General features: G+C 38.4%; 1 protein-coding gene across 2 annotated transcripts in view; it reads right to left on the bottom strand.

The window, feature by feature from the left end:
- The window catches only part of LOC114025947 (FERM domain-containing protein 3), a 335,752-nt gene that overhangs the window by 105,814 nt on the left and 207,283 nt on the right, over positions 1-22,655 (bottom strand). For both annotated transcript variants that reach the window (XM_027839487.1, XM_027839488.1), the window contains one exon: positions 4,869-4,966. In XM_027839487.1, coding sequence (XP_027695288.1) covers positions 4,869-4,966 — 98 coding nt within the window. The remainder of the gene's footprint in view (positions 1-4,868; positions 4,967-22,655) is intronic.

The raw sequence follows: 22,655 nt of genomic DNA, 5'->3' as shown, positions 1-22,655 counted from the left end.
AAAGAAAGAAAGAAAGAAAGAAAGAAAGAAAGAAAGAAAGAAAGAAAAAGAAAGAAAGAAAGAAAAAGAAAAAAGAAAAAGAAAGAAAGAAAGAGAAAAGAAAAAGCAAATACAGTGATATTTTCTCATACTTTTAAAGCACACAGGCTGCCTTCTGGATAGTATACTGTGCTAACAAGAAAGATTGTTATTTGCATTTGCAAATGATCCCAAAAGCCGAAGAAGGATCAACTGAACAAAATGTGATTTTACTAAAACAACTGTTTGTCTTCTTAAGATCATGAATCTAGAGTTGGAAGGGTCTCCGAGACTATCATGCCCCTTCATTTTACAGCTGAGAAAACTGATATCCATGGAAGGAAAGTGATCTGACAAATATCATCTGGGAAGTAAATATTAGAGGTAAAACGGGAACCCAGGTCCTCTGACTCAAGAACCAGTGCTCTTGTCTACTATGCCACAAGGCCTCCTTACCTGAGAAAAAGGGAACAACAGAATCACAGAATTTTAAAATTGAAAGAAACCTTAGCAATCACCAAGTCCATTCTTAAATCTTTTTTCCATATAGAAGCTAATAGAAGGGCTAATGTTCAATAAAATTAGCAAGAAAAAAAAGGATACATTTCTTGTAGAAGTATGTAATCTTTCAAATATAAAAATAAATAGTTTCCTTCTAGAAGGCCTAATTTGAGCTTGTCCTTGGTGTACTGGTAGCAATTCCCAAATAACTAAATACATTATAAAACTTCATTGGTTGGTTTGGAATTTGGATTCTCAGTTGTCTGTTTTTATCTTCCCTGACACAGTTAAACCTTGACTAGAATTATTAATATGTGGATGACAAGAAAATAGAGGGATTTGTTTATTCATTTTTAATATGTCTCCAATTTGGCATGATACAGGCTGTCCCAAAAAAATTAGTGCAGTTTTAGGCTATTAAAGTTTTGATACCTTGTCAATAGCCAATAAACATTTATTAAGCATCTACTATGTACCAGGCATTGTGCTGGGAATACAAATATGAAAAAGTCTTTGATGCCCTCAAGAAGCTTACAGTCTAATGGGGGAAGACAATACACAAAGATCACTGACTGTTGACAAAGATATTTGTCTAGATTTCCACGCATATTATGGATGCTAAAGGAGAAGACAACTGTCTCCATTATTAATGCAATTCATTGTTCTCACAACAGGGCAGGGCCACCTTCTTTTTCTGTTCTGTTATGTCTTTGATGATATCTTTGACCCCACTCCTCCATTGATAGTAAGTGGCAATCCATCACCAATAGTGAGCTGCCCTTGGGGTGACCTGCAACATTCAGAGACTGACAGCTGCCTATGGTCCAGAAAATGACATGCAATAGAGTGGGCAGCCCATTGAATTGGTCTAACAGTATATGGATCTTGACTGTGACTACAAATGGATTATTTTCCTTTTTTTTTTGTATCACCAATGCCTACCAAAATACTTTGCCCATAGTAGTTACTTCCTAAGTGTTTGTTGAGTCAAATTGGACCATGAACTGGGCTAAGAATTGAAAAAGATAAGGATCATATAATAGGTCCCTTCTAGGACCTTAGAAACAAGAGGCCAACCCCTCAATTTTACAGATGAGGAAACTGAGGCACAGAGAGGTTAAGTAACTTGCACAGAGTCACACAGCTAGTAAGTGTCTAAAGCAGGATAGGAACCCAGGTCTTTATGACTCCAAGTCCAGTGCCCTAAACACTACTCTACACTATCCCAGATGGCCTTGGGGAAATTATTCATTGCAGTTAATGCTCCCAAACTTCTCCCTGAAACAAAGGCCCATATTATTTTAAACTTATAAATATATTTAAACAATATGCTCTCTGTAACACAATGTATCTGCAAAGCATGGCATATCTCAGTCTCTGGAGAATTCAAACAGCTTGAATGAAGCATCTTCAGTGAAGCATCTCCATAGGTTGTACCATCTCCATAAGATTTGTGTTGCCAAGTGCCTCAATTCAAGGGCAGTTTTATTAGCATTCCATCAGAAGCAGACCTCTTATTTCTCACAATGAAAATGCATCCCCCTCACTTTAACACTGCACTTTTTACTAGTGCCTTAAACCAGGGTATCTTCATCAGTGCTGAAACCTCAGCCAAAATCTGATTCTGACTCTTTGGTTACTGCTAGGGGAGGAAAGAAGGGGGAGAAAATCCCTCAGGATTCCTTTCAGAGCTATACAGCACCTGAGAATCAGGTCAAAACTACTCTTTTACATGGCTGAGATTTCCCTTCAAAAAAATGGGGTAGGTGATTGTGGTAGTGATATACTGGAAAAGAATATCTAAGCTGTTCTCTGAGTAGGGCAATGACTATCGCATCTTCCTTAGTGGAGCCAATACAAGTACAAGGCACTACATGCAGATTGGACCTTGACTGACACAAAATTAGTTAAGCTAATCATTTTCCTATTTTAGAGTTCCTGGGTACACACACACACACACACACACACACACACACACACACACACACACTCTCTTTCCCTCAGCTCATAAATATATCATTAAGATTCATGTTCCATGAGACTGGATCACCTGTGCCCTCCCAGACTGACCCTGCAGCTGTCTTTTCAATTGGACTCCAGGGAAAGAAGCAGCATAACTTGGTCCCTTAGCTTAGCCACAGGAAACATCACCACAGCAATAGATCACCACTAACCCCCAGAGACTGGCTTCTCTCAAACCTCCTCCTTCATTACAAAAAAATATCCAGAGGGAAACACTGGGATGAGTATGGTGTCATTCTCTCTAGATACCCAGCTGCTGGCTCATTCCTAAGCAGAAAAATCAATGAACTAAGTATGACTCTTTTGTTGATCAAGCAAAAATGCTTCACTAAGGCGTTCTCTTTGTATAAGCCCCCACCCTTGGACCTCCCCTGGTGAACTCCTCTGACAAAGCCACAGAGTAGGTATCCATCTACTCAACTCAGAGCATAGTTAAAAGTAAGGGCTCACCAAATGTTTGACTGACTAACTTGTCACATCAAAGTTCTGCCCAAATGAAAGGGGGAGACATTCTAACTCCAGTTTGTGAGGTAGTGGAGAAATTTGATCACAGTGGGTGGCTATTTAGTCACCTCACCCAAAGAGAAAGTCTTTCTCTGCCTCATAGCCAGAACTCATTTTATTTTGAATGGACTTATTTTTAAAGAATAGCACTGGTCTAGTAGGTAGGTACCATGGTCTAGATGGGTATTCAATGGTCGTGCCTCAATGTCACACTCAGGAATTTGGTCTTAACTAAGACCCAGAAATTCTTAAAGAAACAATAAAAACACAAGATGAAGAAAATACACCCTTCTCCCTCCTTCCACCAATTTAACTGGCAGGCAGAATTGTCAATCAGGACTAAATCAGCTAGCAACCATTCTGATTGGCTGTTAAACTACACTAACTACCCTGAACCAGGAAAAATTTGGCTGAACACCCCATTTGTCAGTGTTGACAACATCAGGTTGCCAGTCACAAAGGCCATAGCAACACTAGTAGATACTGAACATGTCCTCTCCACTAATTCAACATAAGCAGGTCCCAGGCAGAGGTTTGAGGTTGCAAACCATATGCTACTTCTACCTAGGAGGTGCCAAAGCACTAGTAGACACTACTGAATCCTTAGATTCAGTATACCGTTCAGGGCCTTCCTTGTCTTCTTAAAAGTAACTGGATGTGTAAAAATTGGGATACTAATTTGTTGTTGGTAGAATTGTGAACTGATCCAACCATTTTGGAGAGCAATCTGGAATTATGCCCAAAGAATTATTAAACTGCTTATACTCTTTGATCCAACAATACCGTTACTAGGTCTGTTTCCAAAGATGATTAGGGAAAAAGGAAGAGAACCTATATACTCTAAGTGTTTAGAGCAGCTCTCTTTGAGGTGGCAAAGAAATGGAAACTGCAGGGATGCCCATCAATTTGAGGAATGGCTGAACAAGCTATAGTATGTGACTGTGATGCAATATTATTGTGCTATAAGAAATGATGAAGTCAATGATCTTAGAAAAACATGGAAAGACTTGCACAAAATAACGAAGAGCAAAATGAACAGAACCAAGAGAATATGGTATACAGTAATAGCAATAATGTTTTAAGAACGACTTTGAGTGAATAAATCATCCTGACTATGATAGATACGCAAAGTAACCATAAAGGATATATGAAGAAAGATGCCATCTATATCTAGAGAAAGAACTGATAAATAGAAGTATGTATAGAATAATTTTACATATTTATTATATATAATATATATATACCTATTTGTGTCTAGTGGTAGCCATCTCTGAGGTGGGGGGGGTGGAGGGCAGGGTAACAAAAGGAAAAAATGGAGGAAAGGAAATTTACATGACAGCTTTGTTGTATATTTAAAAGGAATAGCACATTGTACCTAGTGAATTTGCAGTTTCATGTGCAATCATCTTTTTTATTGTACTATGTTATGAAAATGCTTGTTTTATTAAATTTTTAAAATTGAATTTAAAATAAAATAATGAATTAAAATAAAATTAATTTAATTCAATTTTAAAATTAATAAATTTAAATTTAAAGAAGAAGAAGCAATTGGAGAAGAACATTCAGCTGGGAGCTCCCCCTGTTCTCAAAGGGAACAAAGCCTTTAGGTTTTCCAGTACAATTATGAACTTGTCATTGATTCTGCTCCAGTTCAGAGTTCTCATGCATAACTAAAGAGGGATATGGGGACAACTGAATGAATCCTGGAAAAAACCCTCCAGTCCTTCTGCTCTTTTCTTAATTGACAACAAATGTGGTGGGGAGGGAGGGTCAGGCAAGGGAGCATGAGTTCCTTTTTACCATATTACAGGTCATACACTTACCTTGAACAATACAGGCCCCCAGGTAGGCAGCATCTGTAAAGGAGCACAGCAGACGACCATGGAAAATATCTCTTTTAATTTGCAAATATAAAAGGTACCTGCAATACAAGAAGGGGAAAAAATTGCATGTTTTTCATTTACTTGTTGTACTAGGTTTGTACCAATTTTCTGAACAGTCATTTAAGATACATTAAGCCCTAATCATAAGAATTAACCATTTGGGATGGAGGGACTTTTGGATTGGGAAAAGCTTAACAGTTTGTGGTTAAGCAGCTCTGTTGAACTCCTAAAGCTGATAGTAAGTACTTTGCCTTTTCAAAGTCTCCTAAGAACAGTGAACAAAAGATGAGGGTGTCCAGCTAGCCAAGAGTTAATTAGGAAAGCTCCCAACAGGCCCTGGCAGCTCCATTCATTCAGCTGAACTTATATACAACAAATGGATGTAGCATCTTCAGAGCTGTCTGCAAGACGAGATGAAATTATGACCCACTTACACTTTAGTCCTTCAAATAGAAAAAAGGACTGGAAAAAAAGTACTCACTGAGAACAAGCATACATCTCATTCATCTTAGTGAATGCTATCCCCTCTCCTTTCCGTAGTAAAAGCTCTCTTGATCACACAATCCTGTTTTATCAGCTACCATTAACAACAACATGCTTTAAGTCCACTCAACTGTCAATTTAGTGAATGGTCCCATTGTGACTGAAAGAGTTAATCATTTTGCTAACAAATCCAAACTTAATATAACCAGGGCATGGCCAGACAACAGGAAAATCTGGCTTAATACCTCATTTTTCAAGATTTGAGTCTCTGGGGTCATGTATTTCAACACCAAAAGTCTCTAGTGATTACTGCTGTCATTTTAAAGGAAGTCCATTTCAACTTGAGCTTCTGAAGAACATGTCTCAGTTCCTGAGGTATGGTATAAGTCTTAGAGTCCACGCAAAAAGCATGCCATCCCAAAGCAGCAGATTTGGCTTGGAAATTGTAGCAGCCTTTACCAGATGGTAACATGGTCAAATACGAACAAATCTGCTATTATGTGACCACATCTCTTAAAACTAATGAAGCACCTAAAAGGGGATTATATAGACCAGGGGTGGGGAACCTGCAGGCTCAAGGCCACATATGGCCCTCTAGGTCCTCAAGTGCAGCCCTTTGACTAAATCCAAATTTCACAAAACAAATACCCTTTAATAAAAGAATTTGTTCTGTAAAACTTGGACTGAGTGAAAAGGCCACACCCAAGGACCTAGAAGGCCACATGTGGCCTTGAGGTCACAGGCTCCCCACCCCTGATATGGATTCTTATGCCAGGATTACCCAAAACATCACAGTGGGGTCACTGGCCACAACATCCTAGGAAGCATTACAGAAATGTTAATCTGACAGGAGCAGATGAAAATGTGTTAACCTATCTCCTACTCACACTACATTTGAAATATAAATGCTTTCAGAAGTAGGAAGTAGCAGGACATTTCCTAAGCAAACACTCTCAGTATGGGTCACTTTGTTTACGTCCTATTTTATTAAGAAAGATAATACTGCAAGCCAAGAAGAGAAAGGGAGAGTTTTCTGCATTCCAAGGCACAGCTAAATGAGCAAAAGGATTAAAAGCCAGAAATTTCAAGGCACAAGTTGCCCCACAGCATCACCCATGGCCCCACTGCCCTTAGAAGTAGTTAGAGGGGGCAGCTAGATGGCGCAATGGATAGAGTAGTGGCCCTGGAGTCAGGAGGACCTGAGTTCAAACGTAGCCTCAGATACGTAACACTTACTAGCTGTGTGACCCTGGGCAAGTCACTTAACCCCACTGCCTAGGAAGAAGAAGGAGGAGGAGGAGGAGGAGGAGGAGGAGGAGGAGGAGGAGGAGGAGGAGAAGGAGGAGGAGGAGGAGAAGAAGAAGGAGAAGGAGAAGAAGAAGAAGAAGAAGAAGAAGAAGAAGAAGAAGAGAAGAAGAAGAAGAAGAAGAAGAAGAAGAAGAAGAAGAAGAAGAAGAAGAAGAAGAAGACGAAGACGAAGCCGTTAGAAAGGTCAGTGAGAGTTAGCTGTACTTCTATCACATTTGTCTGAATTGTTTATGGGTCTTGGATTTACCCACGTTATCAATGGAGTGAAAAGCACTATTCCTTCCCAATGCCAATCCTACAATTCCACCTATGAAGCTGCTGGTCGTTGTTACTCAACTTACCTTCCTCCAAAGATAAGTTAGTCACACCATTTTCCACACAAGCAACACAGCCAGTCTTTGTGTCTAATATTGTTTCTTTTTATGTTCCTCTGCTCAATTCTTTTCAATTTACAGAGTCCACTGTGGAGTTTTCATTTACAATTTCATCTTACTTGGAAAAACAAAAGAACAAATATCCCTCTGTTTCTGACTAGACAAAAAGTTTGGTGTCTATAAAATATTCATCTTCTTTCACAACCCTAAGGCTCAGTTTTCTCTACATAACATGAGCTCTGTTTCCACTGAACTTTGGGTCCTAACACAACTTGAAACAGAACTGACTTTATATATTAATGAATAGTATTAAAATAGCTGTTTCTTCGGCAGAAACCAGGGGACTTGGAAAAGCTAACTTATCTAGCCTCCGCCCTCCACACATGACTGTATTTAACTTTCCATGAACAAAAGTTTATCAGTATACTACACATAGGAGATATGGAATAAGCAGCTGTTGAATGAAAGAAGTAATTATTAATTAAATAATTAAACAGTCTACTCTAAATTTCTTCAAAGAAGGAAATTTTATAGACCTCACATAGAATACATGGTCCCATGTTATGACTGGTTGCCTTCAGAATTTCATTTTTAAGTTGTTTGCAACCTGAAAGGCATGTCTCCCCTATAAACCAAACCAATACTAATATTATCCTACAATCCAACCATAATACATAGTAATATTTCAATAGGAAAATGCATTAAGAATTTCATCTTGGGATGCCAGGACTACATATCCTCACCACCTCTTGAGTGGGATTAGGTATTCCCTCCCTGACTCCATTAGGCAATGAGAAAGCTCCAGGCTACTGGTAATGCCTCCCAGAGGCAGGGAAGGTGATTGCTTGGGGGGAGAGGAAGGAAGAGGGATTATGGAAGTGAGGGGGGTGGGGGGACAAGTAGGAGAAAGGATATTCCAGATGGTTAAAGGGTAAGGTATTATTAGAAAGTGGGAGTTAAGTCCTCCTACCAGTGTAAATTGCTAGGGACCACAAAGGTCATAAATCATAGATCTAAAAGTGTAAGAGACCTTAGAAATCACCTAATCCACTATCCAGAATCCATTTTGCAGCTGAGAAAACTGAGACATAGAGAGGTAAAGTTAAATCACACGTCCAAGGTCAGAAGTAGTAGGTAAGGATCTGAGATTTGAACCCAGTACCTCTGACACTAAACATAACATCTTTTCCACTGTATCACTACTCTGCCTTGAGATCTGAGTTCATCCCTCCCTCACCCCTTTTTTTAGATTCCTTGGGCTCCCAGGGATTGCTCCATCTCTTATTTCCAACTAATGGTTCTCTCCTTCTGGGGCCTACAGCAAAAAGAACATATCATCCTGTTCTTAAATCAAGCACATAATTTGATTCCAAGAGTTTTTATTTTTTAGAGGGTTTTACTACCTACTAACAATAACAAATGAGGCAGCTAGGTGGCACAGTGGGGCTAAGCCTGGAGTCAGGAAGACCTGAGTTCAAATCTGGCCTCAGACACTTACTAGCTGTGTGACCCTGGTCAAGTCACTTAACCCTGTTGGCCTCATTTTTCTCATCTGTAAAATGAGCTGGAGAAGGAAATGGCAAAGTATTCCAGTATCTTTGCCAAGAAAATCCCAAATGGGGTCACAAAAAGTTAGGCATGACTAAAATGACTGAACAACAACCAAAAAAAAAAAAAACAGTAACAATGAAATTGCACCAATACACCAAACCCAACTTTTCTTTTCTCAAGTAAAGAACACATAGGTAATAATGATGGATCTTTGGGGACATAACATAGTAAAGTTACAATTCAGTTATATCTCAAAGCAAAGCCCAGCTTTGGTGCCTACAATAAGCACTTTGTCAAAGGAGCTTAGGAGATTTAGAGGGAGGGGCAGAAGCAGAAAAAGTGTGAAAGAGGAGTAAAAGTTATCCTTTCTTTTCCATTCTGAGAAAGTGCCAAGGCCAACCACACTTACTCCTTCACTCCTCTGTGGGCTCTACTCCTGACTTTCCAGATTTGTCTTCCATGACCCTTTTGCCCCTCACCCTTTGCTGTCTTCCCCATATGAATGTAAGCTTCTCGAGGGCAGGAACTGTCTTCTTACTTGTATTTTTATTCCCAGCACTTAGCACAGTGCCTGGCACAGAGTAAATTAATTAATTTAGTAATTTAAGTAATTTAGTAATTTAAGTAAATTAATAAATGCTCATCGACTTCACCTTCCCCTGGCTATCTAGACCTTGCTCTGAATTGAACTGGCAAGGGGAAGAAGGAAGATAGTAAGGAGAAGGGTGGAGGGTAAAGAGATAACCACATAGTGAAGTCTACAAAGGGAAAGAGGAAGAGAAGGGCAGTACCATGTAACAACAGTGGGGAGAGAGGGAGAGTTGGCCCCCGGATGGCAGTTAGGACAACACCTATCTGGGCTTGGGCAAATAAACTGGAGACTTGCTATACTTAGTCTCTGAGCTAGATAGAAATTAACTGATGAACAGAATACATGTTCTGGGTTTGAATAGATATATTTGTTTTCAGCAAGCTTGTTTTAAGAAAAAAAAATATTTACCAAAAAGAAACTAGAGGATGGTATTATTTTTTTACAAAAAAAGACTTTCTACATAACTCTCTTTATTGGCAAGATGGGAGACAACAAGTGTAGAATGTTATATATGTATCTTGTTACAAGGGAAGGTTTGCTGGGTAGGGGATGAGAGAGAGGTATATTCAGAATGTAATGAAAGAACAAAAGGTATCAATAAAAAAGAAAAGTAATCTTTCCTTTAAAAAAATTTTCCCAATAGATAAAATATGATTTGACTTCTAAAATTCAATCTTGCACCAAACTGTGTTAAACAAAATAGAATAGAAAAGTATGAGCCCAATAGACCTTAAGAGGCGGTCCATCATTGGCCTACCAACTGTCTGAGAACTGATGGGACATACTTGATCATATCAAGTCCATTTTTCATTCTAATTCGCTAGTTCCTTTTACCTATGAGAGCTTAATAAATACTGTATTTGCCAGAGATGATGATGATGATGACGTCTATGAGCCATATAAGATAAATGACTGCATTGACTCTTTTAGAAATTGTTAAACTAAGAGGAAGCTAGGTGGCACAGTGAATAGAGCTCCAGCCTTGGAGCCAGGAGGACCTGAGTTCAAATCCAGCCTCAGACACCTGACAATTATTAGCTGTGTGACCCTGGGCAAGTCACTTAACCCTGACTGCCTCACCCAAAAAAAAAAAAAAAAAGACAAAGGAAGTTGTTAAACTAAAGGTATGAGGACAAGACACAGGAATTAAATGCATGGAATTCTTACCTGTCTGAATTATCGCCGCTCATTCAGGCTGTTATTTATTTCCAAGTTCCATTTTCTAAATACAGTGATATATAATGGCACTTTTATACCCAATGAGTATTCATCAATGCATATTCCTCCAAACTGTCACCAGAGCTAGGTAGTTAGGTGGCTAAGTGTTCTGGACCTGGAGTTGAAAAGGACCTGAATTCAAGTCTCACCTAAGACACCTACTACCTGTGTGACCCTGGGCAAGTCATTCGACCAGTTTTCTCATCTGCAAAATGGGGATAATAATAGCACCTCCTTCCCAGAATTGTTGTGAGGATAAAATGAGGTAATCTTTATAATGCTGCTTAGCAAACCTTAAAGCACTACATAACTGCTAGCAATTGTTTTTATTATTTTATTTTGCTGCAAGAAAGGGGAATGGGGTGCATCGAGTTGTGCTTTCACAGAATCATTGTTCACTTCCACCATATAACTCTCCCTGGAATCACACAGATCATAATAAGACCATAGTTTTAGAGACATAAAGGACATAGAAACTCACAGGCTATCTATCTAGCCCAACCCTCTCACATTATAGATATGGTAAGTGAGACTTGTCCAAGGTCAAAGACAGCGTCAGAAACAAAATACGAATCTAGGTTTTCTGATTCCAGAACTACCACTGTCCTCTCAGAATCAAGATAAATATGGGGGCCTCCAATGTTCCTTTTTGAACAGCCAGGTGGTGCAATGGATAAAGTGCCCAGCCTGGCATCAGGAAGACAAATCTTCCTGAGTTCAAATCTGACTTCAGACACTTACTAGCTGTGTGACCCTGGGCAAGTCACTTCACCCTGTTGCCTCAATTTCCTCATCTATAAAATGAGCTGGAGAAGGAAATGGCAAATCATTCTATTATCTTTGTCAAGAAAATCCCAAGGGGCAGCTAGGTGGCACAGTGGATAGAGCACTGGCCCTGAAGTCAGGAGGACCTGAGTTCAAATTCAGCCTTAGACCAAACACTTGACACTTACTAGTTGTGCGACCCTGGACAAGTCACTTAAACCCAATTGTCTAAAAATGAAAAAAAAAAATCCCAAATAGGGTCACAATGAGTCAGACCTGACTGAAAAATGACTGAACAACAACACAAATGTTCCTTTTAGCTGCAAACGTCCCTTATGAACACCTAATGGTACTGGGCCACACACTCCCAAGAATTATCAAACAGGGTGAAGGGTAAATGTTTCCTCAACTCAGCTCAGACCCACTTCCATTCCTCTATTCACCGATGTCTTAATAGTTAAGCCTCTCCTCTCTATATCATAACTGATTATATTCAATTTATCCTGTACATATCTTGTTTGTACAGAGTTGTTTACATGTTGTGTCTCCCATTAGACTGTTAGTTCTCTGAGGACAGCCTTTTGCCTTTCTTTGTATCCATAACACTTAGCACAGGGGCTGGCACATAGTCACTTAATAAAAGCTAATTGACTAAATAACTGATGGATAACCCTGACTCAAACTACCTGGCCTTCTGGCCTAAAACTATTGACTTCCTGACCTTTGAGATACCCCTCCCAATTCTTTAAGACATGTCTTCATTTCTCAGATCATTCCCAGCGCTGGCCACCAATCATTTCCTGATCTCTCAAGCTTCTCCCATGCTAGACTACTTCTCTGATATTCACTCCCCTGCCCCAGCATAATTCAAGTATATTAGCATTTGGGGAGAGAACGACCTGGCCACAAAACTTTCATTGGCAGCAGCCTCCTTCATATTATACAAAATCAATCTCCTACTTCCCAGAATAGATGATGATGTGATAGCTTTACCCCTTGAACTGACCTTTCTCCAAACGGAGTCTATTTTTCTGACTTAAATGGGTTTTTGTTAAAGAGGAAACAGTATATAAAACTCTGCTTCTAATTAGCAAGATTTTGATCTAGCTCACAGGGCTATTGTAAGGAATAACAACCACCAACATATATTAAGCGCCTACTATGTACAAAGCACTGTGCTATTCTTTTGCATATGCATGTATGTGCACATGTTATTTCCCCAAGAGAATGTAAGGATATCCTCACCTGGAGATTAGGGATGATTCCATTTGCTTTAGTATCTCTTAGGACCTAGCACAGTGCCCAGCATGGAATAGGTGCTTACTAAAGGCTTGTTAATAAAGGCTGTACTCTTGACCCTTCCCCCAAGGGGAATAAGTATTTTCCTACCAAGAAGATAGAGGTCAATGAAGATGTTTGCTAGAGTTTTATGACTACATTAGAGGAGAGATAAGTCCATGAGTTGTGTGCAGGGTAAGTCAAGCCACTGTATCTGCAAGGGTGTCCACTCAAGGAAATTTCCCATTCCTTATTCTGACTGCTGAGGGACCTTTCTTATGCCCTGACCTGCCAGAGTGGGAATCTCTCAGAACATCTAATTTCCTAAGCTTCTTGGGACTAAAATAAAACCATAACTCATTTAGGGATATGTACTTATATACCTCTTGTTGCTTTGTTATTTATTTCTTTTTTTCCACTTACTATTTATTCCTTTCCCAATTAAATGGTTTATTTTGATGTTTCACCTGGTCTCAGATCTATTATTATGGTCTATAGCTGGCTACCTAGACTTCAATTAACTTCAGATGCCCCTAATTTGTGAACTAATAAGTGAAAGGTAGGTAAATTCCTATTAAAAGTTGCCACAATTTAATCCACAGTCCATGTAGTCCAAAGGTTCTGGATCTCATGAGCTACACACACACAAATAAGTATGCTATATGGCAGAATATGACACCATTACAAAGAGCCATAGTATACAATACAGGATAAGCAATGAAAATTACAAAATAAGGATTACATGAAGAAGATTGTGTGGGAGGCATAGTGGATTAATTTAATATCAAATTTTCATTTCATCTCTAATTTTGCCACTAGAAGTCTGACTATGTGACTGCCCTCTTCAAGAAATGTCAGTGACTCCTTAGAGCCATAGGATAAAGTACTAATTCTTCAGCTCAGCATTTAAAGTCAATCATAATCTGATCCCAGCCTACCTTTCTAGACTTACTGAGCAGTTCTCTCTCATGTACTCTATGCTCCAGTCAAACTAACCTACCTGATGCTCCTTGACCTCAGCTCTCCATCTCCCACCTCCATATATTTGCAAAGGTGGTCCTAATACCTGGAATGAACTTCCTTCTCTTCTCCACTGTTTGGAATCCCTAACTTCCTTTAAGGCTCAGTTCATGTGCTATCTCCTACAGAAGACCTTTTCTGAATGAATGAATGAATGAATGATGGATTAAACTCTCAGCAGGAGAAATGACCAGGGTGAAGATGAGGATGTATGGCATTGAATATAGAAATTAGTTTAGGCAAAAATTATATCAATAATAAAAGCTTTTTTAAATTATATGATTATATCAAAAGATGCAGAAAAACCTTTTGATAAAGTACAACACTCATTTCTATCAAAAAATACTTGAAAGTATAGGTATAAATGGATTTTTCCTTAAATCAATAAAAAGTATTTACCTAAAACCATCAGAAAATAGTATTCATAATGGAGATAAACTAGAAGCATGCCCAGTAAGATCAGGTGTGAAACAAGGATGCCAGCTGTCACCAATATTATTCAATATTGTATTGTAACAGAGCTGAATACCATAGTTCCTCTCAGACACGGTCTCTGGTGATCCCAATCCCCTTAGTTGCCAGTACTTTCTCTCTCCTCCTCTTATTATATCTCACATATATAATTATCTGTTTATACATCCTATTCCTTCCCCCCAGTAGAATGTGATATTGTTTTGTCTTCATATTACTACCAGTACTTCATACACAGTAGGAAATTAATAAATGCTTACTGGATTGTATGTATGTATACAAGTATTTGCTACTTGTATGACCTTGGATGTGTCACTTAACCTCACTGGGCCTCAGTTTCCTCATGTGTAAAATAAGGGAGAGGGATGAGATGATCTTTAGGTTCCCTTTAAAATCCAAATCCTGTAATTCTATTAAAGTACCCTGTAACCTGAAGAGTACTTCAAATAGGAGCTTTCATTGAATTACCTGGACAAATTAAGTTTCCACTTCAGTTCCCTATAACAAATATAGTCAAGAGGTCCAGTATTGTATACTGAGATCCCCCCTCCCATTCCCATAATAAATCTACAAACTTGTTTTCATGAAAGATGATAAAAGAAAATCACATTGGAGTTCCACTTTCAGTGATGTCTTAACCTTTTTTCTGTCTTGTACCCCTTGGGGAAGTTAATAGACCCCTTCTCAGAATAATGTATTCAAATACATAAAACAGAATACAGAGGATTACAATGGAAATCAAATATATTGAAACACCTTCTGCAAAATACTTTAAAAGCAAGTTCACAAATTCCCTTACCCTAAATGCAGAAGAAAACTGGGGTTTTCTTGGCAGAGATACTGAAGTGATTTGCCATTTCCTTCTCCAGCTCATTTTACAGATGAGGAAACTGAGGCAAACAAGGTTAAGTGACTTGCCTAGGGTCACACAGCTAGTAAGTGTCTGAGGCTAGATTTGAACTCAGGAAACTAAGTCTTCCTGACTCCAAGCCCAACACTCTATCCACTGCACAGCCCAGCTGCCGATAGGCACACTTTACAGACAAACAGAACAGAAAAAACAAAGAGAAAAAATAGAGAGGCCACAGACCAACTTCTCTGGATGAGCTAGTTACCAAAAATGGAATAAATATAAGTCATATTTGTGTAGCTGACCTTAATAAGCTAATGAGAAGTTCAAGTGACTTCCAATCATTCATCAATTCATTCAGACACTTATTAAGTACCTACTATGTGCAGACCTCTGTCCTAAATGCTATGAATACAAAGATGAAAATGAAAAGAGCCCTGCCCTCAAGGGCCTTACATTCTTCTGGGGAATAAGACATGTGAGTACAAGATCATTTGAAGATGGACAGAACATAACAAGCATAGGGGTGGGGGGTGGGGGAATCAGGAAAGGCTTCATGCTGGAGGTGGCACCTCACCTGAAACTAGAAGGATGCTAATGATTCTTCCAAGAGGTAGAGTGAAGAGAAAGAGTACATTCCAGGTAGAGGAGTCAGCCTGTGTGACAGCACAGAGATGAGAGAGGGGATGCTGAGTGTTGACAGCAGCTAGCACAGCAGTCAAGTTAAACTGGAACATGGTATATGAGGGGGAATAATGGGAAATAAGTCTGGAAAGGAAGGATGGTGCCAGATCATGGCAGGCCTTAAGGACCAAGAAAAGAAGTGTGTATTTTATACTAGAGCTATGGGACAATGTGAAAAAAGAAACATTTCAAGTATTTCTGAATTGTTCTAAATAATTTTTTTTCTTTTTTCTCTTCTGTTGAGTTTTGTTTCCTCTTTCTGATAGTTCCTCCTATTGGTTTTAATTTTTACTTACAACATCACTAATGTGAAAATATGTTTAATATGAATGTAAATGTATAGTCTATATCAGATTGTGTGCCATCTTGGGGAGGGTGGTGCGGAGGAAGGGGGAGAAAAATTTTAAACTCAAAAGCACATGGAAGTGATTATTGATAAAATATATTAATATAAAAATTTTAAAAAGAGGGGAAAAAAAAGAACACCACCAAAAAAATAAATTTTTTTTTCTTCAGACCCTAAGAAAGGGGCAATTGTGAAGTTCTCAGTACAAATCATTTCATCTAATGAAGAACCCACCCCATTAGAACAGTGCCTGGCACATATACACTCTTAATAAATACTAAAGACCTTACCTTAAAAAGGCCTAGGTCTCCCACTGCATCCTGGGCCATCTCCAATTGTCCTGATCTATATATTGCCACTGGACCCAGATGGCTCCAGAGGGGAAAGTGAGGCTAGTGACTTTGCACAGCCCTCCCTCACTTAAATTCAATTCACTTGCACGTCATGGCATCACCTTCCTGATATCATGGTTCTCTTCAAGAACAAAGGACAAACAACAACAACCTAGCCATCTATCTCCAATCTCTTTCTGATACCACCTTCCTGACCTTACAACTACCTACTGGCCACTCATGCTGTTCTGACCATAGTGGGCCTTAGACAGTGGAGCACTTCAAGGATCATAAGGTCATCTAGCCCACCCCTCATTTTACAGATGATGAAACTGAGGCCCAGGCAAGTTAAGTAATTTACCTATTTAGACGCTAAAAAAAAAAAAACTATTCTTAGCTAAACTTCCCCCATAACCATTGTAATATATAATTATGAGAACTCAGAAGAAAAAAAATGAAAAACACTATCAGGAAGTCCAAATGAATAAACTAAACACAAATGGATGAATTACTTTGGGAAGTCCTTGATTTATGTCCCTTATGCTCTTTTTGGCCTGTTATGGACTAACTGGGAGATTTAATTGATGTCAGAAAGTTAAATAGATTCAAGAAAGTAGTCTTTAGGTCATGGATATAATCATACACAGACTCAACAACCTCAGATATAAGACAACTGTATACCACCAACCCCTGACATCCACACCCCCAAACCAGGAATGTATTCATTCCTTCCTCACCTCTGCCTCATGGAACTCTTCTCTTCTTCCAATGTGCAGCTCAAGCATCTCCTTTCTGGATCCACCCACAACTGTGAATGCCATCCTTCACCCACTATCTTACATTTAACTACTTTCTATTTATTTGCATTATTCTCTTTAATCTTTATTCTGTACACACTTAACATATGTCCCTTTCCTCCCCCAATAGAATGCAAGCTCTTTGTTTCTTTCATTGTATTTGCATCTCCAGCACCTACTAGCATGCTCTCAAATAGTAAACAATTAGTAAATGCTTGTTAGTAGGCTGATCCATGCGCATAAACATAAGAAGTAACAGGATATATGTATATACTACTATCATACATCTGTCACACCCAGTCTGTCTTAGGGAAACTCATTTTGCTGAAATTATTTTTACTTTTAGGTTCTTTTCCAAAATGTTTCAAAGATCCATACATAATGCTAAGACAGGCTGCTACAAATTTTCTTCTTTTTATAATGTTTTAATTACCTCATGGGAGATAGGCCACACGTACTTTTTTTATTTCCATGACTGACAAGTTTAAACAACAAAAACAACAACAAAAAACCTCTGATTCAGCAGCTTCAAAGCCAAGAAAACTGCCATCTTAAGACATACCTGTCAAGTATTTTGAAAGATTATACAAACATTTTTCCTCATCTCCTTTTAAACTTCAAAGCAAATCCTGGCCAAAAGCTTTACTTCATATTACCCCTAGAGTACTTAGCTATTAGAATATTGTAGTACATGTAGAACAATTAGTGCTTAGAACATTGTTGGCTGGGTGGAACCGGTAGGAACTTCAACTTCTTTGAGTATATAATTTTATGGAGTAATACCCAAGATGGTTGCCTGAATAGAGTTGTCACATCAATACATTAGCATAAAATCTAAACATAGCAATAACAATAATAATAAAAAAATTCATCAAGTAACAATGACTTTCTTCCGCCCACCTGCCCAAAGCCTCCAGAAGACACACCCACCCATTGGGAAATTCAACAGCTGTGCTCAGCTAAACAACCCTTTAACTTCCTGGGATAACAGATAGCAGTTAGAGATTCATGCAGCCTGCAAGGTTCTGTGTCTGATGGCAACAAGAGTGTAAGACTCCCCCAAGAAAGCTTGAAGGCCACTGGAAACCTATAACCTGGGTGATGGAAGTGACCTAAAGCAACAATGACCAGGGCAATGCACCTCTGGTCTGGCAGTGCTTCAGTTGGGACAGCATAGGCCCATAGTCTTAAAGATTGCTAGCACTCTGTCCCAAGAAACCATTCTTGTTTTTCTTTTTCAGTTGCTTAATTATGTCCAACTCTTCGTGATCCCATGGACCATAGTATGCCAGGCCCTTCTATCATCCACTATCACTCTCAAAGTCTAACCAAGTTCATGCTCATAGTTTCCATGACACTATCTATCCATCTCATCCTCTGCTGTCCCCTTTTCCTTTTGTCTTCAATCTTTCCCAACATCAGGGCCTTTTCCAAAGAGCCCTGTCTTCTCATTATGTGACCAAAGTACTTAAGCTTCAGCTTCAGTATAGAGGGCCTTAAATATCCAGTGGTCTGACTATCCAAGATCCAGAGAGCCTAACCCCAAGAAGTAGACATCAGCACAAGAATCAAGATGACATAACAGATACAATGATGGCTAAAAATCCAACCTAGAAGGAGAAAGTAACTCCATAACAACCTCTGTCAGAGACTCAATAGGGAAAAATGGATTTTCTGTAAGTACAACATGAGTACCTAGAAGAAATAAAGCAAGAGATTTTTTTTAATTAAATAAAAACTGTGGAAGAAAGTACTGTAATAAGAATAAAAAGCTTAGAAAAGTGGCAAACTTTATCCAAGTACTGGACTCTGAAAATTGTAATGGGCTAAACAGAAATCAACTACTCCATGAGATGACAAGAAATAGTAGAATAAAATCAAAAGATTATTAGGTGGAAAAAAATAAGGTATCTAACATCAAAGGTGGTAACTGACCTGGGAAACAAGTAATGGATAGATCACTTAAGAAACATTGAACTACCTAAAACCATGATTTTTTTCTAAAGGCTATATACTATATTTCAAGAAATCAAAATGAATACTTCCTAGATCTATCAGAAGCAGAGGACATAGTGAAACTAGAAAGAATCTATTTGTTTTTTCCTCCAAAAGGAAAAGTTCTAGGACTGTCACTGTAAAAATCCTGAACTTCCACATCAAAGCAAAAATATTGCAGGCAGCCAGAAAGAATGAGTTCAAGCACCAAAGAAACAAACTCAGGATCAAACAAGACATGGCAGCTTCTACCTTAAATGAGAAAAGATCATGGAATATAAGATTCCAAAAGGCAAAAGAGATAAGCTTGCAATCAGGAATAATATATCCTGCAAAGTTGAGCATAATCTTATAGGGATAGATATTTCTGATGAAAAGATCATAGCATTTTAAGAACTCTAAAATGCAAACACAAGTCTCAAGAAAAATTTAGAAAGGCAACTTCATTTGAGCAGCTGGAAGGGGATATAAGATGATGAAGTGTTAACATTCTTATAATGGGAGAAGAATTAAACAGCCTTTCAGAACTTAATGTCTTCTAAGGATATTGAAATTAAATAAGAAAAGAAGAGAACCTAAAGGTGGACTGCTTCTGTTCTGAGGGTTTTAGGAGAGGGAAAAAAGGGGAAGATAAAAGGAATATACTTGTATGTAAAGAAGAAAGAAGTGAAAAGAAATTATATTTTTTTTATAATAGGAATGGACAAAAAGAATATACAAACATGAAGGAAGAGATGAAGAGAGGAGGTATCAGATGAATCTTACTTTTATCTGAACCACACAAAGGAGGGTTAGATATATACACTTACATGCACACACACACACAAAAAGGACAAAAGTAAAGATGTAGAAACTAAAGGGTAGAGAATGACTGAACAAATTGTGGTATTTGAATATAATGAAATATGATTGTGCCATAAGAAATGACAAAAGAAACAATATCAGAGAATCCTGGGAAGTATGAACTGAAGCAGAGTGAAGAAAGCAGCACCAAGAGAACAAATTCTACAATATTAAAAAGAAAAACAACCAGCTTTGAAAGATTTAAGAACTCTGATCAAAGCAATAACCAGCTACATCTCTGAAGCAGCGCTTCTTTAAGTATGGGTCATGACCTAATACGGGGTCATGAAAAATTTGGGAACAATAAAAGATTTCTGACTGTGCAACAACCAAAATTAACTCAAAATCAAACACTTAACAAATTCGAGGTGTTTCTGGCAGCACTTGCCCATGTTGCATCATGCAACATCACTGCAGCCTTGGTTCTGAACACAAAGCATGCCCACTTTGCACTGCACATGCCCTTGGGCCACACAGCACCAACAAAAGCTGCCTGAATGTGAAAAGTGGTCGGAAATGGAAAAAGTTTAAGAAGCCCTGCTCTAGAGGACCTATAATGAAGCATATTGCCTACCTGCTGACAGAAAGGTGACAGACTCGAGGTATGAATAGAGACATGCATTTTTTGACAGGACCATGGTATGGATTTGTTTTGCTTGGCAATGCTTATATGTTACAAGTTTATTTTTTCCTCCATATTCAGTTGGGACACTTGGTTGAAGTAAGGGTAGGGGGGAGAGTAACAATGGTGATGTCAAATAAAACTTAGAACAAAATGAGAGGCAATGAAATGTTTTTAAGGTACATAGAAGAAAACAGAAGGAAGAGCAGACAGCAAGATCATTTTGAATATAATGTGTTAAATTCATTATATACTTTTTTAAAATAGTAAGCAGTGTGGAGAAGGGATTCATGGTTTTATATATGATTTTTTTTGTGTGTTCTACTTTGTATGTAGCAGTTCTCATTTTGGGGGTATTTATCAAGTTCAGAATAAAAAAATTAAATTTAAAAAGAAATAATTCTATTTTTGAATGTTCTTTAATGAATCTCAACTTGTATGTTACAGCTAAACAGAAAAAAAAAATTAAAAATTGAACTGATCCAGAGAGGAAGTATCTATCTTTTATATTTTCTTAGAGTACCAACTTAGAGAAATATAGAAACTATACTAGATGCTTGAGCACTCCGTGGGTGAATTTAAAATATGTACACACATACACAGAGAGAGAGAAACATAAATACTTATTTTCTGCACTAAGTTTCCTTATAAATACAGATAGTACCTAGGTACCTTGGGTACCTAGGATATGGCCAAGAAATTCGGTATTTGCTTTACTCAAGTCATTTATATTACCTAATTAACTGTTAGCTAAAAAAGGTACAAGTCAACTTCTAACTTTAAGTACAGAGCTAGCACATGTCAACACACTTACTCTGATATTCTGAAATACTCTTCATGACATCAGTGGAGGTGCAGGTACTGCCTCCACTTAAACAGCACCAACCCCACTAGTCTTTCAATCACTTGCACATTATGGTTTTGGTATGGATCTATGATTTCATTGGTGAAGGGAGCCAGTAGTGAGGAAATTCATTCACTCAATGCAGATGGGCAAATTATAGTCTTAGAGAGATGCCCAAAGGTAAAGTTAAGTGACTTACCCAAGAAGATACAACCTGTATGCATGAAGAGTAAGGTCACAAACCTAGATCATCCTGACTGGAGGCTAATTCTCTATCCACTATACCAATCTGCTATTCATTTGCATGATTAAACATTAAAGAGAAACTGAAAACTCTACAAAGAGTAAAAGTGAGCTTAACTTGATATTTGGATGTACCTCTTATCAATGTAGTGCTACCTCTAATGATACAGAATACAACCTATATAGGCCCCTTCTCATCCTATGTGACTCTTGTCCATGTCCTCCTGTGAATTTATTCACTCGCCATGATGGTAGAGGAGGTATGTGGAGGAGGGGAGAGGAATTCCCTCACATTCTATTGGCATTTCATGAATCTGAGTGGAGTATACAACTGTCTATGGATTCCTTTCATTCTCACCACATAAGATCATAGAGTTAGAGTTAGAAGGGACTTGAAAGATCATTAAATCCAACACCCTCATTTTACAGATGAGGAAACTGAGGTCCTGAGATACTGAGTTCCCAGGCTCCTGACTCCAAATTCATCATTCTTTCCATCATGGTACCTCCCTAGCCCACTTTTCTCTCCTCTATTTTATCTCTGAGTACATTCATCTCTTACACTATTCTTCATTGGTAATATGATGCAGCCTATTCACATCCATCAAGGGCCTCTCTCCCGTCCTTTCGAGGATCCTCAACTTTATTTCTTTGGAGACTATAATATTCTACGTGCATTAGCCATAACAACATCACCAGAAGAATACTATTGTTTAGAAAAGGAGAGCGTTTTGCTACAGAAAGATATATAAGGTATTGCACAAAGTACTGCACCATTTCTCAAAGGCAATCCAGTTTACTTTTCTCCTCTTGTTTAATTGTGAACATGAGCTCATACTCCATCTGTTGTGTTTATCTAAGATATATGTATTTATGAGCCAACTCCACCCATTCACTTGAGTATCATAGTCTCAACAACAGACATTCTTTATTTGACTTTTATAGTGTGGATAGTTAGGACAAACTCTTGAATAATTATGAATTCATTTTGGATACTCAAAAATGTCCCAGGGAGGATACAGCCTATGCTGGGTTCCAGTCAACCTCCTCTTTGGGACCCCCTCGAGTCAGGGACAGCTCTATACCCCTTGCCAGCAGGAAGCAGTTTCAG

This window comes from Vombatus ursinus, unplaced genomic scaffold (genome assembly GCF_900497805.2).
Source record: "Vombatus ursinus unplaced genomic scaffold, bare-nosed wombat genome assembly UNPS02014832.1, whole genome shotgun sequence".
Lineage (NCBI taxonomy): Eukaryota > Metazoa > Chordata > Mammalia > Diprotodontia > Vombatidae > Vombatus > Vombatus ursinus.
The sequence above is the reverse complement of the archived record's forward strand: the minus strand, read 5'-3'. Positions and strand labels throughout refer to the sequence as shown.